At 39.8% G+C, this 17,341-nt stretch overlaps 2 protein-coding genes across 3 annotated transcripts; one reads left to right on the forward strand and one right to left on the reverse strand.

The window, feature by feature from the left end:
* The first annotated feature begins 990 nt into the window (after positions 1-990).
* Positions 991-5,725, forward strand: slc25a55a (solute carrier family 25 member 55a). Its single transcript, XM_057029490.1, has 10 exons — positions 991-1,147; positions 1,700-1,774; positions 1,901-2,026; positions 2,447-2,502; positions 3,618-3,708; positions 3,795-3,913; positions 4,004-4,199; positions 4,314-4,468; positions 4,553-4,628; positions 4,716-5,725. The coding sequence occupies exons 2-10, from the start codon at positions 1,755-1,757 to the stop codon at positions 4,873-4,875; spliced, it is 999 nt and encodes a 332-aa protein (XP_056885470.1). The 5' UTR covers positions 991-1,147; positions 1,700-1,754; the 3' UTR covers positions 4,876-5,725.
* A 111-nt stretch (positions 5,726-5,836) lies between these two features.
* Positions 5,837-11,958, reverse strand: LOC130523890 (tetraspanin-2-like). 2 transcript variants are annotated; one of them, XM_057029491.1, is made up of 9 exons: positions 11,713-11,958; positions 9,935-10,037; positions 7,465-7,682; positions 7,305-7,379; positions 7,141-7,233; positions 6,988-7,059; positions 6,735-6,818; positions 6,577-6,645; positions 5,837-6,485 (listed from the first exon to the last, which is right to left on the reverse strand). In XM_057029491.1, exons 1-8 carry the CDS (start codon positions 11,779-11,781, stop codon positions 6,580-6,582), a joined length of 780 nt encoding a protein of 259 aa, XP_056885471.1. In that variant the 5' UTR covers positions 11,782-11,958; the 3' UTR covers positions 5,837-6,485; positions 6,577-6,579. The 2 variants fall into 2 exon arrangements, with proteins under 2 accessions (XP_056885471.1, XP_056885472.1); XM_057029492.1 differs by having other exon boundaries at positions 7,465-7,562; positions 11,713-11,953.
* Positions 11,959-17,341: the final 5,383 nt, after the last annotated feature.

The following is a 17,341-nucleotide window of genomic DNA, read 5'->3' on the forward strand; positions in this document are numbered from 1 at the left end:
TGATAAGCAGATAATTTATATATGTTCTTTATAGTGAATTGATGCTCAAAAGTCTCATGTGGTTACAAAATAACATTTAATGAATTTTAAATTTGAACTTATTCATCACAGACCTCTGTTCCAGCCTAGGTTAACGAGCTTTGTAGGTTTTTTTTATGCAGGCTTACCATTTATGTTGGACTGGAACAGTAGAACACTGTCAAAATGCATCTAGAAGGCTAAACTGAACCTGCGCAGTTTCCTTTGGTGGCTACTGCTCTTATCCAACAATGAGACCACTGTTACATTACAATTTCAGAGTAAGAAAAATATAAATAAAACAAAAAAGGTGGGATCATTGTTCCCTCAACATAGAAATAGATTAGTATAACATGCATCTGGTGACAACACATAAAATTACAAAGAACAATGATCATTTAAAACAACATTTTTTAATATAAAAAGTTTGTGTAATGTGTGTTGCCAAAGCTCTTTACTTATATCAGCCCTTGTGAAACTGCAAAAGTGTTTTCATGAAAAAGGCTATCATGATAATGCCGATTTTGTTAAAATCATCAAGTGTGGTATAATGCAATTAGGCCGCTGTGTCGGCCCATTGAAACTTCACATTTCCAGGCAAGAGAGTTTCAACACAGTTTGCATTACAGTAATTTCATCTATTGTTGTTGCAGCATGTTTTAACAGGTTCAGCTGTCTCAGTCTTTACAACAGTGGCCAGGGACAAAATAGCTCAAAGTTGGTGAGCTTGTACATCTCAAATGGGTTCTCGGTGTTTTATCAGATTTTGCTTCAGTTAATAATGTGTTAGACTTGCTTCAGGTTTTTTGGGGGTTTTTTTGCCATATGTTTTGCCTATTCATATTCAGTTAACACCGATGGCACCGATATGTCGATCGTTTCGTTTATCTGGTTAGTCTCGCTTCCGTTGGTGCGCTTTCGGCCAATCAGCGCTAAGCATACGATTAAACGGTGATTGGCTGTAATTTGACCAGCCCCGCCCACTTCCCCCCTTACAGAAGTCAATGGAAATTTCCAGCCTTTTCTTCAGCGGTATTTTAGCACACGTAAGTCATTGCAGCGGATAGAGCTTGACCTCACTGGATTCAAGATTCAAGTTTCTGTAAGAATAAAAGAATATTTATATTTGGTGAGTTACTTGAAAGATTCTTTTTAAAGAAATTGTGGGTACTTTTGAAAACATTAAGTTTCTTGGAATAGTGCGTATTTTTGACGTGGGTTTTTCTCTGAATGGTCTCGGTAACGCTAACCCTAACCCTACTATGTATGGAAATGAGAATATCTGCTTTGGTACAACTACTGACCTGCTGTGAAGTAATATTTCTCTCATCCACAAGAAAATTCTCAATTTTTTTCCTAAATTAATTACTGTAAATCGTAATAATCTATTTGTTTAGTTCAACGAGACATATCCTACGTTGAGAATGAATTTACAAATATAATTGTACAACATTAAAACGTTACGGGACAACGTTATCCAGAATGTATTGAAGGCCTATATGTCCTTACATGGTTATTCCGGTATGTGTGTTATGGCCCCTCCCCCTCCATGTTCGCAGTCCCCCACACCGTGGTCTCGTGACCAAGTGTGTATCTATTTAAGTGAACCGGCTAATCTCTCTCTACTGTATGTTCGTGAGAGTGTGAACATCTCATCTTTGGCTACATTTTCTCTCTCCAGTCTTCTCAGTGCATCGACCCCAGAACGTTTACATCTTCCATCTTCCAAGAAAACCATGTCTCAGCATCAAATTAGGTAATTTTGAATCTCTTCTCATTTACTTGTTGTTCTTGTTCTGCAGAAATGAAAGCATAGTTACTGTATTCCCTTTTGGCAGTGACTGTTTGTCATACATTTGCATTTGTTTGTTGATCTCTTCAGCCTCCCAGCCAAACTCATTAATGGAGGAATCGCTGGCATTGTTGGTGTTACATGTGTCTTCCCTATTGACTTGGCCAAAACCAGGTTGCAAAATCAGAGACAGGGTCAGATGGTCTACAAGAGCATGTAAGTGTTTTTGTAAATCGGTTTCTATGTAGCAACACTAATGTATGGGTGGATTATACCGGTCTTATGTTAAGACGCCCTGAAACTATTTGCTGTTTGTTTATTCATACTGTGACTCATACAGAGCATCCAGATGGATGTTGGCATTTAGCACCAGTACATACTAGAATGTTGATGACTAATAATCGTGAAAATTCTTCTAAGATAAGGACATTTCCTGGCTTTTGCTATACGTTTCATCTGCATGACCAGACTTGGGAGTCATGTCTGTGTGAAACAACAATATACTAATTTTTTTTTAAATGAATCATTTTGCCACTTATCCTGAGTCATTGTTACCTTTCACAAGAATATTTCTCCTGAAGGTTATTTACTTTGAATTTTACAGTCTCACTTGGTAAAATCTCACTTTTTTTATAGGATGGACTGCCTTGTCAAAACCGTTCGATCAGAAGGTTACTTTGGAATGTACAGGGGTAAGATAACACAAAACTTCATTTTTAAAGCTAGTGTAGGACAATATACAGACATGGTGAGCCTGACCAGTGACTACCACAGTGATTACTGATGCCAACTGAGTTTCTTAAATTACTGAATCTTTAGATGTAAACTGTGTGAATGAGTTGCTGTCTTTACACAAATATAGTTTTACATGTAATAAGGTGAAAACAGCATTACTATTTTAACACCATTCATACAGCATAGGTAAAATGCATGTATGTAATTGTAAGATAAATGTAATACAGAAATGTAAAAATGAAATCTTGTGGTGATAGTTGTGCATAAAGAAAATCGAGACCTTTAGCCTGGGTCTCTGCTTGTGAGGAATGCCGTTTGTTTGCATCTGTGTTTTTCATATTACAGACATGGGTCCCCCCTGGGATATTGAAGGCTAGCCGATAAGGCGCAGCCACGCTGGAGGCAAATCATTAATGGTTCTTACAATATTGCTCTACTTAAAGCTATAGGCACAGGTTTTTGTTTGCAATCTATTGTTACTGGATTAAGAACTCTTGGACTGTCTTTCCCACTGTCCTTTCTGACTTGTCATGGGTCCTCATTTTCCACACTTGCAACTGTGTCTCTGCAGACTTTAAAAGTTTAAAATGTTATTCTTAGACCAGGATTCTCAAAGTCTGTGAACACACAGTGCATGTAGGGGAATTGGGTTCACCGCTTCACTAACATGTCTTCATGTCTTTTGTTCTTGTCATTAATGTCATGAACTCCTTGGAGCCGTTAAATGGATGTTTATTTTCTCATAGTTTACTCCACACTGTGTAGGTCTTATTTTTTCCTCATCGTATGCTAACTGTGTTTCAGAGACCCAATGCCTGCCCCTTCTGTTTTTTCATTTCCTTCCTACTTTATTGCCTCATTCTCTGTTTCAGTTTCCCACGTTGCTCCTATAATCTTTGTGTAATGGAACTAATGCTCTTAACTTATGCTACTTAAAATTGTGTACAGTACAATAAATTCTGTGTTATAGAATGCAGTTGATACATTGTGCTGTTGTAATGCTAATAAAGTGTTGGCTGTTTTAGGTTTTATTGTGACTTTATTTCTAATATTTTGTCTTCTTTTTCCTCAGGTGCAGCTGTGAATCTCACTTTGGTCACCCCTGAGAAGGCAATCAAGTTGGCGGCAAATGACTTTTTTAGGCATCAGCTTGCAAAGGACGGGTACGAAGGCATACCACCACAGGGGGAAAGGCAAAAATTGTCAATTGTCTTAGTTTCACTCAATGGATCTGTGTGTCTGTTAACAGAAAGAGTCTGACAGTGTTCAAAGAGATGTTGGCAGGGTGTGGTGCAGGCATGTGCCAGGTTGTTATCACCACCCCTATGGAAATGCTTAAGATCCAGCTACAGGATGCAGGCAGACTTGGTAAGAATTTACTCTTTACAGCTATTTACCGTAATATAAATCCCCATCACTTTGACACTGTATAAATGATGGTTGTTTGTCTGATCACAGCTGCACAGCAGCAAAGGCCAGTCAAGATGTCGTCCACAAAGCTTGTGGTCACCAACACCATGTTGAGTCGTTCCTACAACTCCGGTGCAGTAGTTGCAGTGCCCAGAGCTGCATCTGCCATCCAGATTGCACGGCAGCTCCTCCAAACTCAGGGCGTTTCAGGTCTTTACAAAGGTCTGGGCGCAACTCTGATGAGGTAAATGGAAGTCCTTCCTTCTTCACTTGCTAAACTTCTCATCTAATTTAATTTTTGTACATCTATCTATCTATTTTTAAACATTGTTTGTTTATTTCAATCTTTGTCTGTCAGGGATGTCCCCTTCTCGGTTGTCTACTTCCCATTGTTTGCTAACCTGAACCAAATGGGCAAACCTAGTCCTGGGGAGTCCTCTCCCTTCTACTGGGCTTTCCTCTCAGGCTGTGTAGCAGGATCGACTGCTGCTGTGGCCGTGAACCCCTGTGATGGTGAGTGTTGGACACACTGTGAAGCTATAATTCCAATATTGATTTTAAAAAAAAAACATTGTTAATGAGTCTCTTGCCCCCTAGTGGTGAAGACGAGGCTGCAGTCTTTGAACAAAGGATCCGGTGAGGAGACTTACAGTGGAGTCGTTGACTGTGTGACGTAAGACAATTTTTCAATATCAGTTATCCATTTACTTTTTGAATGTGTAAGCCTGCATAAACAAGCCTATTTCTTTTTCCTTCACAGTAAAATATTGCGGAAAGAGGGACCTACTGCCTTCCTAAAGGGTGCTGGTTGTCGCGCTCTTGTCATCGCTCCACTCTTCGGCATTGCACAGGTTATGTACTTTGTGGGCATTGGCGAATACATCATGGACAACTCGCCACTCAGCCTTCTGTCGGTATGAGCACATGGGCCGGTAGGCTTGCTATGCAGAGAGCCTCCATGTGTAGGCGGTTCAACAGAAATAGGCGGCAGCTATTTACCATCCAATTACAAGGACCCTAGATTTGTATCTCCTGCATGATCTGACGGCTAAGTTGCACTTTTCTGATCCCTTCTAATGGTCACGTGCCATGATTGCACTTGAAGCTGATGTACTGGATCGGGGGGCAGGAATTGCAGTGTTATACTTTCTTTGACCCAAAGAGTCCTTTTCTGTTTCCCTCTATGAGGGAAGGCATTCAATTCCATTAACAAGACTGACCTATATTTGTTTTGACCTTACTATTTACATTTACAAAAGTGTTTTTTCTTGTACTCCAGCTAAAGACTTCTGCTTGTCTTTTCTCCTTGTCCATTTAAAGAAAATTAACATTCGGTTTAGAGCAAAGGCAGCAGAGCAGAATTAAATAGGGCCCATTGTTGCATTTTCTTACATTTTATACTGAAATATGCCGTTAACAACGTGGTCTATATTTTGATCGTGACTCTTCTTACTAGCAGGGGACCATACATTTGAAAAAAAATCAACACGGTCCTGTCGTGTTTAGGTCTTTCATTGTCGGATAGTCCGAGTGTACGTGTTGTTACTATCTGCAAAACTTGATATGCATTCATGCACATTATGTTTGTTCACATGGTATTTATACCTTATCAATGCGTATGTAAAATTTGTTTGTTTATGCCTTAAGGATACAGAGTGGCATCACTTGAGGAGAAAAGATGAATCCATTCTTGCTACGTGATTCTTGCATACTCTGTTTGTGGTGGATGTTTGGACAAATTCAATATGCATTAAAATTGACTGAATTAGATTTTTGTTTTGTTTTTTTTGGTTATCTTGGGTACAAAAATACAAGGAACCAGTCATGAAATATGTTGCAGCTCACATTTCAGTTGCTAGATAGAAAATGGTCACACCTCAATAAAAGCACCTGTTTTTTTATTGTGGTTAACAAGAATGTATGAACTGAATTATTTTTCACATTTTACTGATACACTAACATTTCCATCCACAGTAGTTCACTCACACTAAGCCCACTATTACAGTTGACTAATGCCCTGGAGAGATCTGGCACTGTGAAGGACTTTGCAGATTTTTTTTTTTTTTTTTTTTTACAACATTGCAGTTTATCATCAGACCTTTTCAAAAATTACATTTTGTGCTCTACATCCAAATTTAATTTCCTAGTTTTGGGAATCAAAGTAAATCTATCTAAAACTAAGTGCTGTATGTATTCAGTTATTTTCCAAAGGTAAACCAGTCCTCCAAACATTTAGGCTCACAATATAAGAACAGCATATTACCTATGAATAACACTACATTGGCTAGAAAACGCATGATAAATAATGTTAACAGCATATGCATAAAATCAGATGTCCGTATTTACAGAAACGTTCCTCCTGTGTCAAATCTTGGGAAGTGTTGACGATTTGGTGGTCCACTGAGCAGCCAATGAAATATATGTTAAAACACAGGAGTGAAAAAGTTGCATCCAGAATTGAACTGGAGGAGTTGAGATGTCCACGGGCCGCTTGGATCTGTTGAAATCCTCCCGATCACATCGGCCATGTCTGTCAGGAGACAATGTACTGTAGCTTCATATGCAGGAGACAAATATATATGTCAGGTTGGCTGGTTGGGTATATGATGAGGTCAACTCACCGTTTATATGACTTCCCTGTTGTTCCTGATGGCACAGCACAGAACCATGCTGAAGATCATTCCTATGATCTACAATATCAAAAAACAGACATTTTTAAACAATTTCAAACTGTTTTGTTTTGAAGCCCTAAATAATCTATGTATTTGCAAATCATCACCATCACTCCTGCAACACCAATGCCAATGTATCCAATAATATGAAGCCTCTCATTGAAAAAGTCCGTGATTGCAGTAAAACAATCCTGAAATACACAAACAAATAATAAGAATTTTATAAACTTTTACACTTTTCCCAACAAATTCTGCTCAGAGTACAAATTATTTAAGTTACATACAAAATTGCCACTTGTTATAGACAACTATATACTGTCACCATGTGGACATATGTTGTCATAGCATGTAAGGTTCTACCTTTGTATCCTCAGGAACTTCTGCACAAAGTACGCTGGACTTTTCGGAAGTCGAGCCCCCACAACAGTTTAGCTGTAAAAAGACAAACAAACACATAACCTAAGACCATTATGGGGTATCTACAGAAGACAGGAACTTGAAGTCAAACCTTACCGTCTTATGGTAGATGTATGTAATTGCAGTGTAATTGGAACTGGGGGCATCAGTGAGAGAGTTGCTGTAAAAGCTTTGAACATCTTCCACAATCTGATAATGGCAAAAGTTGAGAATTAGTCCAAATAAATTTAGATGACAACAAAAATAACTAAGTAAGATACCTGCTCTTTGTTTATAAATCCAAACACACCAGCCACAATCTCTGCTCCAAATATTATCAGGAGGCAAGCAAAGAACTGCAGAACAAAGAGGAAATATAATAATTAAGAGTTAACAGTGTGTTAAAAAAGGGACTGATTGTGTTTGCATGTTTCCGTTTACCGATGCAAGCAGACATTGAGATTCACGCATGGCCCCGAAACAGCCAAAGAAGCCAACAACCATCATCAGGCCTCCCGCACCGAGAAGTATGTACACAGCTGAGAAAAGAGTAGTTGCACAGTTTATCAGTGGATTATCTGACAGTAGTGCGTCACATTGCTGCAGTTCTCTTCTCGGCCATTGGGTGGCAGCATAATCCAAGATTTTATTGAGGCAAGCTTGATTTAAAAAAAAGAAAAGAAAAGGAAAGTTGGTGTGTTTATTTAGCAGCAGTAAAGTGTAGGTGGAAAGCCAGTGACAATCAACTCCTACATTCTATCCTTATTTATTTGATTATACTCCTCCGTTCCGTGTTAAAATGCAGGAGTAAAACAGAAATAAGCAATGTATTTATTTATTTAGATTGGAACTATTCAAATAGCTTGACCTATAATGTTATCTTGGAACTGGTGTAGAAATATTCTAAATCAATAGCACACATGAATTCATCAATCAAAAGGATAGATCAGTGCTTTCACTGAGCGAGTCCAGAAACTGCTGAACCTAAATATGTTCATTGACCATCTGTCTCGTCTCAGTAGTTGGACAAATCAAAGAAGCTGGATGAATGCTTCTTATCTACAAATCTCAGAAAAACTCAGAAAGCTAATGGACTCGAATGGGAAATTAGGTATGTTATAGATATGTTAATGTTATTTCCAATCACTCAAAGACCATAAACAGTCCTGTGGGGTAAGTAGGGGTAAAAAAAAGGCCAGATGGCATCCGCTAAGCTGGCAAATCAAATTTTAGTACAACTGAACTAAGCCTGGATGTCGTCACCTCCCCAGTGTACTCCCAGCCTCCGCTGCAGTGAAGTGTAACCATATACTGGGACACTCTCTGAGGGTCATGCTTGGAGTCTAATCAGTGACACAGACTGCAGCCACAGCAACAATTTAATTAACCCACACGAGGGTTGCAGGCTGTTGTTTTTCGAGTGTTGGGCCAAAGGTGAAGCGTGTTGGGAGTAGAGAGAGAAATCTAATGTGTAGTGAAGAGAAAGTTTTGAAATTTAAGTGATGTGCCTCTTCACTATATCCTTAAAACCTCCAGGTTTTTTTTTAAAATCGTATGTGATTATTGGAATAAGGAGTCTTGTTTTTAGAGACAACAGAGACTGTTGGAAGGACACATTCATATTATTTTATTTAGGTAAATTACTCCCACCTCTATAAAACCTTATCAGCTGGAGCGTATCTTTTCAGTTCCTCAGAACATCCATGAACTTACTAATCTCTGTTTACATGCTTGGCGCAGCAGAGCGACAAGGGTACCAGAAAGAAAAGGGACCTGTCCACAGGGAATCCTTTCACTTTACCTTGTTATGGCATCACATTCTGTTTAATCTTGCTTCTGTTTAATACACGCTGGCAATAATGGAACAGCGAATGCAGGAAGGTCACTAAGGTTAGTTTGTTGCCATGGCTACACTGACAGTCAGAAAGGAGATTCCCTGAGAGTTTCTTAGAAATAAATTAAACCACTATACATGAAGCTGTTTGCATGATGCTCCAGGACAGATCAACACTTACAGGGTGTAAAACGATAGAACATATTTTCTGCAAATTTAATTAATTTGTGTTAATAAGGGTGGAACTGACATTTTTGCCAAAGATTTGTGTAGTTTTGGCAGCATTTTCTGTTATAAGAGAGATTAATGAGGGTAATTTTGCCATTTCTCCTCTTTCTGAATCATAGACATGTGGTGCTACTGTCCTTATTCCTATTTCTAGTGTTTTCAAGCTGAACTACATACAGCATGGAGGAAAACCCACTTTTTAAAATGTAGGAAACTGTATGGCCCTAAACCACAATTCAGCTGAATCCACATGTCTAAGTGCCAGCATGAACTGTGTGTTTTGTTTTGACTCTTCAGGTTGTCATCTCCTCCCACCTGCCCCACTTGAACTCCTGTTCTCAGGGAGGAGCCGGCTCCATGACAGCACAGCAAGCAGCTGATGAAGTGAAGTCATCATTTTAGGTCATGGTCTAAATAGGAGTCACAAGAATGGCCCTCATTCTAATCATCTGCTCCTACGCAGCGTGTATGTGTGGGGGGTGGGGGGCGGGTGACTATGTTGCCTGCAACACTGTGACACACTGAATAGTGTTTGTGTGGCCTTTTTTACATCATCATATATTGTTTTGTTTCAATTAGTGCAATATAGCTCCTCATTTGTCACTCATTAAAGCTACTCAGGTGTTGAGATCTTGTTGCTCATTAATCAGCTGGAGGTTTGGCTCCATTTGTCATAAAGCACCTCTTCTGATGGTCTTTTATCATATCAAAACAGATCAATATTTGTAAACCATGAGCACAGCCACTAATGGCAAACTCCATGTGATATACATATGTTTTCAACATGACCGACAATGTTTAACAATTACCCATTATTTGTAACGTTAATGTGGGCGTGAGTATACGCACCGATGAAGAAGGTTTCTGGGGCACCATCACCTGCCAACAGCTCCACCGTTCCTGGATCGAACCTGAGCCAGAGCCCCACAGCCAATACCAGCAGGCCAGACAGCTGAAAAAGTGGTCCTCAAATCATTCTTATTGAGCTCACAATTATGCTCGTTGAAATTAATTGATGGGCCAGAGTGTGTGACCACATGAATTGCTGGGATGGTCCCATCTTTTGCTTTTTTCCAAATGATTAAGATTCTACACTGCTCTTGTTTAGTGTTGTCACTACAGTGGCTCTTAAAGCTCAATGCCTGTTTTCAACGTCTGCCAGAAATGTTAATTCATTCACTTGCTGAGCGACTGGTGGTTTAAAACTGTCTAACAGATCCTACAAGAGCGAACGGTTGGTCGCAACTGGCTGAACTATTTTCAGACTACCATGTGAACCATTAAAAAAAAGTGAAATAGCACCAAAGCAGTAGCAACTCTCATTTTGTCTTTCAGTCTCTGTCTGTGCCAGCCTCACAGGGCCTCGGTGATGTAACTCACACTTCCATTGGCTGATTGTTTGGCACCAGATCCCAAAATGACAGCTATGCAGCCCTTTTGGCTGGGATCACAACAGCTCTGCTTTCCATTCTGAAACCCCCCAAACAAAGACACCACTGTACCAGTCTGAACAAACTGGTCATCTTACACGAGTACACAAGTCAATCCACCCATTTAAATCCATTTAGATGCACTTGTTTAGTTGTAAACAATGACTATATAATGGTGAAATGAGCTTTTATAATGAAAAGGGCAATGATTTCAATTATACAAGTACATAACAGGTAACAGGTCCTAATACGCTCTGAGTAGCTTTCTTTGACACAAGAAGGATAATGCAATTCCTAAAACTCATATTAAACAAAAAAAAAATGGGGAAATCAAAATGCATGATCTGCAGTCCATTGATTATCACATTCATTACATTTTCTGTGATTGACTGATAGAACTATTGACTCCAAGCTAATGGGATTGCCATACGATATTTTAATCGCTTTTTTTCGTTTTTTTGCAGACGTGAAATCGCCCCAGCAGGGCAGCCATTTTTATCGAGGCTACCGCTTGTACTACAAATGCCCAGCAGGGGGCTCTGTCTCAAAAGGACTGCTAACTAAGATAACGTTACTGGAGTCGAAGGAAATAATAAGTTGCAAGGGGGGGAAATTTATGTCCCCAAACATACCAGAACACAGCATTGTGCCCCATTAGGAAATTAACTCTAAATGTAAAGGACATTTATATCCTCAGATTGATAACATTAATGTCACTGAACAATAGCCAATGTTTGAAGAACATGTGAAAACTGTTAAAGGAGGAGCAGCACTCTGCTGTCTGCTGTTAGTCACGCTCCATCACTGGCTACATGCATCATACAGACAATTCTAAATGGATTTTCCCTTATTAAATTATCAAGAGTTAATAGGTGAATCCATCAAGCAGGACTGACACGAGGCAGCCACAGCTGAGAATCACAATAGCCTGTACTTTGGATGCGGGAGAAAAACTTCAGGTTGAGGAAGCTGAACCGTAAACATGTATTTAAAATTATAAGTAAATGCAAAAGACGTACAGATTTTTAAGAGAATGTAAACAGTAGAGAACAACAAAGCGCCGTCTGGGATCATGCAATCGTGACCTTTTGCGATCATCTAAACATGAACAGATGTAATATTGCAAAAGATGAAGATGAAGCAATGAATAAAAGGACATAAAGAAACTGCGCCGACTGCATAAAAATACCGACTTACCCAAAAGATGAAATTGAATACGAAAAGCAGATATTTCACACATTTCATTCCGCCTTGCACTTTGCTCATCGTGCCGCTTGAATTGTTGCGACTACCGCTGTTACTACTATTAATATTTGGGTAATTTCTTGTCAGAGCTTGACATAAATCACACAGTTGTGGTGAAAAACGGCGCTACATCCAAACATCCGCACAGACCCTCCGCTCAACCGTCGCGCGCCGCTTGACACCGCCCACCTGCACGCCGTGCGCGCGCATCCTGATGAGGTACCCCACCCGGGCATCACGAGCCTACGAGGACGCAAAAGGTTGACGTAGTGGCAAAGGGAATCATTCCAAATATTATAAATTAATTTTATTTGAAATTGTAGGATAGAAAAACAAATGATCCCAAGGAAGCTTATTCCGATGATCGAAACAAATTATGCAACAACTTGTGGACGAGATGTAGAATCTAGCCGACTGCTATTTTAGAGCTTATTATGTTTAACTGTGCTGAAGAAGAACGAGTTCGCAACGCTTTCTTTTTTGCATCCACCTTTCACCTCTCTAATACCCTCTGACAAAGCAAGTTTATCCCCAGCTTTATACTGGATATCAGCCTACATCGTGTCTCATATCCGTGTTTATCATTTCAACATGGGAAGTTGTTTACAGCTAAAACAGTAATTTGAGATCTGGCTCAGAGAAACAGTAGGGTTTGGGAAATAAATCCCGGATTATATGTCCTAATTCACAAAGTATGTAAAAAAAAAAAAAAAAGAAAGCACTGTGCTCTTGTGAAACTTCACTGATGCAAAAGGGTTTCTGCAGCCTTGGAGAGATCTGTGTTCTGATGCAATCTCCTCTGACCTCTGGGGCCCTTTCTTGTGACCTCGTGGTTTGGTTTTTACTTGTGAAATCTTATGCAGACGGGTCACCCCAAACACCTCAAATGCGATTTAAATGTTTTCGTTTTTTTCTTAAATATTAAGAAACAAGTGAGACTGAGAGATGTGCTTCAGCCCTTGTGCGTTTCCAAAAATCTCCAGTAGATGGGGATATTGAACTATACTCGAAAGAAATCCAGAGTGACAATTTCCACCTTTGACCTCAGTGTCGATACCACGGAAGACAGTAGCGGGTGGAGTGTCACTCACTCCATTTTGAAATTGTGTCAACATTTATTCTTTACAGATGAATAAATAAATTAAATTAGAATAGTATGAACCAGATAATGTATCTGACATCTGTGTGTATTTAAGTACTGTCTTTAAATTTACTGGAGGACTAGAAGAGTTGGCATGGCTCTTTTAATAGATCCATGATAGTTGGTTCATCTTTGCTCAAATGAAACATGTACAGTGGCCCCAGGAAGTAAATTCATTGCTCATTTATGCCTGAAATAAATATAAACAATAATCTTGATGACAAAGTATTGTTTCAATTGAATGAATTTCTGAGTCCCAATGCATGTCCACCATGACCAAAATCTGGTTGTCTCATCCAACCTCTTGATGACCTTTTGATTCATTGTGTGTGTCAGGCAGGCCTTAATCGGATAATTCACACTTATTTACCTGCAAAGCAGTCCATTAGAATTGTAATTTGTCAGAGATATCACTTTCTACAATGATATATCTATTACTCCAGTAATAATACCCAATTGCTGAAAATAAATCATTTATTACTGGCAGCACCACCCATAAACCATAATTATTATTATGTAGAATCACATAAAGTTGCACATTTAGTGGGAAAGGTTGTGTTAAAAACAAACCTCTTGCCATATCCTCTTAATATAAACACGTAGAACAGCAAAGCATCTGGGATATTCTACATTTCAATATCATTGGAGAAGATTGAATCACAATTAAGCAAAATCTACTAATGTTGCTGGCATGTGAATAAAAGCTGGTTGATCTGTTTCTTATCTGTTGCTGGCCAGTTTGTCCTGCATGAAAAGGCTCGGATGAAACTCGTAATGAAAATTGTAATGCAGCAAAACACAGTGCGTAAGAACTTACTTGCACATCTGTAAACATCCTGATAGATGTCATGGGTATTTTTGATGGCTGTGATGGAAAGACTGACTAATTTCCCACTCCAACCATCAATGGCTCCCACTTGAGTCACCCTGAACACAACTAGCTTCTCATTTTGATCCATAAGAAGCTTCTTTCTGCAATACTCACTGTATGGGGTTAGTTTGAATAATTGTCTGTTAGGTTCAATCATTCGTTCAACTTATTCCATATTACAGTAAGTCTTGCATACCTGTTGGTGACATTCATGCAACAGCTTGAAATACTGCTCCCACTCACCCTTCACTAGCATGTATGTCTCTGGATGACAGGCATCCCATCATCATTTTCCAATGAAAAGCACAATGATGTCAGATATGTTGTTGAATCTGTGTAATTCCAATGAACAGAATCATATTGGCCAATGTTAGTATAATTGTTAGTGCTGCTTAGTCATAAATGTCAATCATTAAATAGTTAGTTAGAATTCTTTACATTTTCATCTATAGGCTAATATATTGCTGTTAATCTCTGAGTGTGCGCTCACGCAAGCTTAACTTTATGATTCACTGCATGACTTCTACATTGAAGACTTCTACATCTTTTGCTTTTAACCCGATTGTCATCCACATACATAAACTAGGAACTGGGGGTAGGTCCTGAGGAATAGGTCATAACCATGGTTGATCGATTTTTGGCCACTAGAGGAGACACATGGCATAGCCATGTTTGTGTCTGTAGAAGCTTTCTCAGAAAAGGAAGTAGGTGGTGATAACTGAGGTCTGTCAGAGACTGAGACTGTGTTGTCCTGGACGAGTCGCCTCTTCTCTGTGGTAACTGCACCTGAAGGTGGGATGCGGGTGAACTGTGAGCCAACATTATAGGAACTTATCGTATATAGAGTCCTTATCGTATCAGCACAATCCTAGTTGTTCTTAACATGGTTTTCAGTTCCCCTGAGCAGCAGAGTGAGGGTAGAGTCCAGGTGTCATAAGTAATGGAGCTAATACTGCTGCTGATTGGTCTGAGGGGGGCTTTTGGACTGTTTTTACCAGCATAGCGTGTGCATTCAAGTTTCCTGTCAGTGGTTTGGTTCTTCTCCAGTTGTTAAAGGCACTCTCTCTCTCTCTTTTTTGTCAGCATTATTAGGGTCCTGCTTCAGTGTCTCATAGGTGGCCAAATCACTGAGAAGACTCAATGTTTTGCTTGTGTAATCGGCGGTATTAAAGATCTACCTTTGTCTGCAGGCAAAATCGTTAATTTTTCTTTGTTTTATCAAGTTTGTATGGTAGTGCATCAGTGTAGAAGTGGATCTGTTTTATTTTTTCCTTTAAAAGTTGATTCTGAACCTTCTGGAGGATTACTGCAGCTCTGTATCCATTTATGCTTGATCCAGGGTATAAGCTGTTGGGAATTAAGCTGTGTTGTCTGCATCATAGATTGAAGCAGAGGTGGTTTCTATAATCTGCAAGTCTCCTGGAGGTGTTTTCAAATACCCATACAAGTTGCAGGGCTTTCATGGTGAGGTTGATGGACGTTCTCAGTCAGCGAGGTCAAAGAGACTTCTTGGTTGAAATTCAACTTGAAATTCTTTTGTTTCATTTCTTATCGAAGATGCTTCAATTTTAAATAAACTGGTGGGAATCCCATTGTCGGGGGGTGGGGGTGAGTGGGGTGGGGGGGATCATTTCAATCAATTACAAGTGAATGAGTCATCTTTGTTGTGTTTATGATTCCATTACAGCTGAGATAGAAGGCCTGCCTTGACAATGTGCTGCAGCAGCTGCATTAAGATGATGCTGGCCAGAAATAATGAATGCCCAAAGTGCACAGCACTGTTACACTCGGACAGGACACTGGCAGTGGCTGGAGTTGGTTGACAGTTGGTTGGCAAAGTTAAAAGTTCTTTTAAAACCCAGGACCTGTCTGTGTTTGTTAACTGCAGTATATTGACAGTTTTTTCCTGTCAGTCCCCACCTCAGTGAGATGCACATCTGGTTAAATGTCTGCCCTCACATGGAAGAAGTCTTACCTCCTTCTCAACCTACCAGCCTCCAGGTCGAAAACAGACAGTCTCATTCTAATGTCTTAGCGTCTTGTCACTTCATGTAATAGATTTCAAATACTATACATCTACTTGTAATTGTTGGTCTGTTTCACTTAAGTACAACCCATTATAATACACCCCATGGGCACATTCTAATACACACTATTTCTTGTAGTAGGTATATATTTAGTAGATATTTTATAATAGAATACAATAATCTTAACTTAATATCCTGAATTATTCAATTTAAATGACAGAATCAGACCATGTTATGTTCACTGTCAATGACTTGTGTTGACTTCACTAACAGGGACCTGAATGGAGTAGATGTTTCATTTGAGTGCTGTTGAGAAAGAATGTGGTTTTTAAAAAAATAAAATAAATTTAGTGTAGGTAAGCCTAGATCGATGTGTGTGTATGTATGTATGTATGTAAATCTTTATTTATATAGCATCTGTTATAATCAAGGTGCTTTACAGAATCCCAATTCCCCTTTAACAGGAAGAAACCTTGAGCAGGACCAGGTTCATATAGGGGGACCCTCCTGCTGATGGCCGGCTGGGTAGAGAGAGGAGAAGGGCGAGGAGGACAGGAAGAGGAGAGAATAGATAGAGAACATAGAAATACATTAATTATATTAATTATAATAAACTGCCGGTAGAATCGATTGGGTTAGCGGGGTCGGAGGTCAGTAGGTCATCATGCAACTATGAAGGCGGCGATACCTATAGATAGATACGGGGGGCAGAAAAACTACACAAGAAATCCAAGGTAGTTTTCTCTGTCAACCGGACTGTGTTTCTTCTCTGTGAAGACGTTTCGCCTTCTATCCAGAAGGCTTCTTCAGTTCTGAACTCGCTGGGGACAGAGCTTGAAAATATAACCCCTGTGGACCATTGGCATGTTAATGATCTGAGTGGTCACCTGAGAGCCGTTGGTCACCTAGTTTCGATTGTGGTGTCTCCCCTTTGTCTGCTGGATCACTTGGTGGTGAGTCACCAGGTCTCTTTGAATGGTGTGAACTTTGGTTTGTTGTTGGAAGGAGTGGAGGACTGCATTGTACGTGGATGATAGGAAGTGCCTTAGCCCACCACCTCTGTTTAAGGATGGTTTTTCCAATTTGACATGGATAGCTTCCTTGACACCCCTCTCAAACCAATGGTCTTCTCTGGCCAGTATCCGTACTTGGCTGTCCTCAAAGGAGTGACCGCTCTCCTTTAGGTGTAAGTGGACTGCTGAGTCCTGATCTGAAGAGGTGGCATGTCTGTGTTGTGCCATTCTTCTGTGGAGAGGTTGTTTGGTTTCCCCAATGTACAGTTCCTTGCATTTCTCCTGGCACTGTACAGCATAAACAACATTACTTTGTTTGTGTCTTGGTGTCTTGTCCTTCACGTGTACCATCCTCTGTCTAAGAGTGTTGCTTGGTTTGAACTGAACCGGTATGTTGTGTTTCTGGAGGAGCCTCCTAAACTTCTCAGAGACCTTGGACAGATAGGGGATCAAACGCTGTGGCGTTTGTTTCTCTCCACCTCTTCTTTGCTGGAGTCTCGTTTTCTTGAGGTCTTGGTGAAGGCCCAGT

The sequence above is a fragment of the Takifugu flavidus genome, chromosome 4, assembly GCF_003711565.1.
Source record: "Takifugu flavidus isolate HTHZ2018 chromosome 4, ASM371156v2, whole genome shotgun sequence".
NCBI lineage: Eukaryota > Metazoa > Chordata > Actinopteri > Tetraodontiformes > Tetraodontidae > Takifugu > Takifugu flavidus.

What these genes read in the sequence shown, in the direction of transcription:
- slc25a55a (XM_057029490.1), top strand. Translation starts at nt 1,755, where the DNA reads ATGTCTCAGCATCAAATTAG. An exon ending in CAGATGGTCTACAAGAGCAT is followed by an intron (nt 2,027 to 2,446) that starts GTAAGTGTTTTT and finishes CTTTTTTTATAG; the next exon opens with GATGGACTGCCTTGTCAAAA. An exon ending in CTGGGCGCAACTCTGATGAG is followed by an intron (nt 4,200 to 4,313) that starts GTAAATGGAAGT and finishes TTTGTCTGTCAG; the next exon opens with GGATGTCCCCTTCTCGGTTG.
- LOC130523890 (XM_057029491.1), bottom strand. Translation starts at nt 11,781, where the DNA reads ATGAGCAAAGTGCAAGGCGGAATGAAATGTGTGAAATATCTGCTTTTC. An exon ending in CTCAATGTCTGCTTGCATCG is followed by an intron (nt 7,380 to 7,464) that starts GTAAACGGAAAC and finishes TTTGTTCTGCAG; the next exon opens with TTCTTTGCTTGCCTCCTGAT. An exon ending in TTGGTGTTGCAGGAGTGATG is followed by an intron (nt 6,646 to 6,734) that starts GTGATGATTTGC and finishes TTGATATTGTAG; the next exon opens with ATCATAGGAATGATCTTCAG.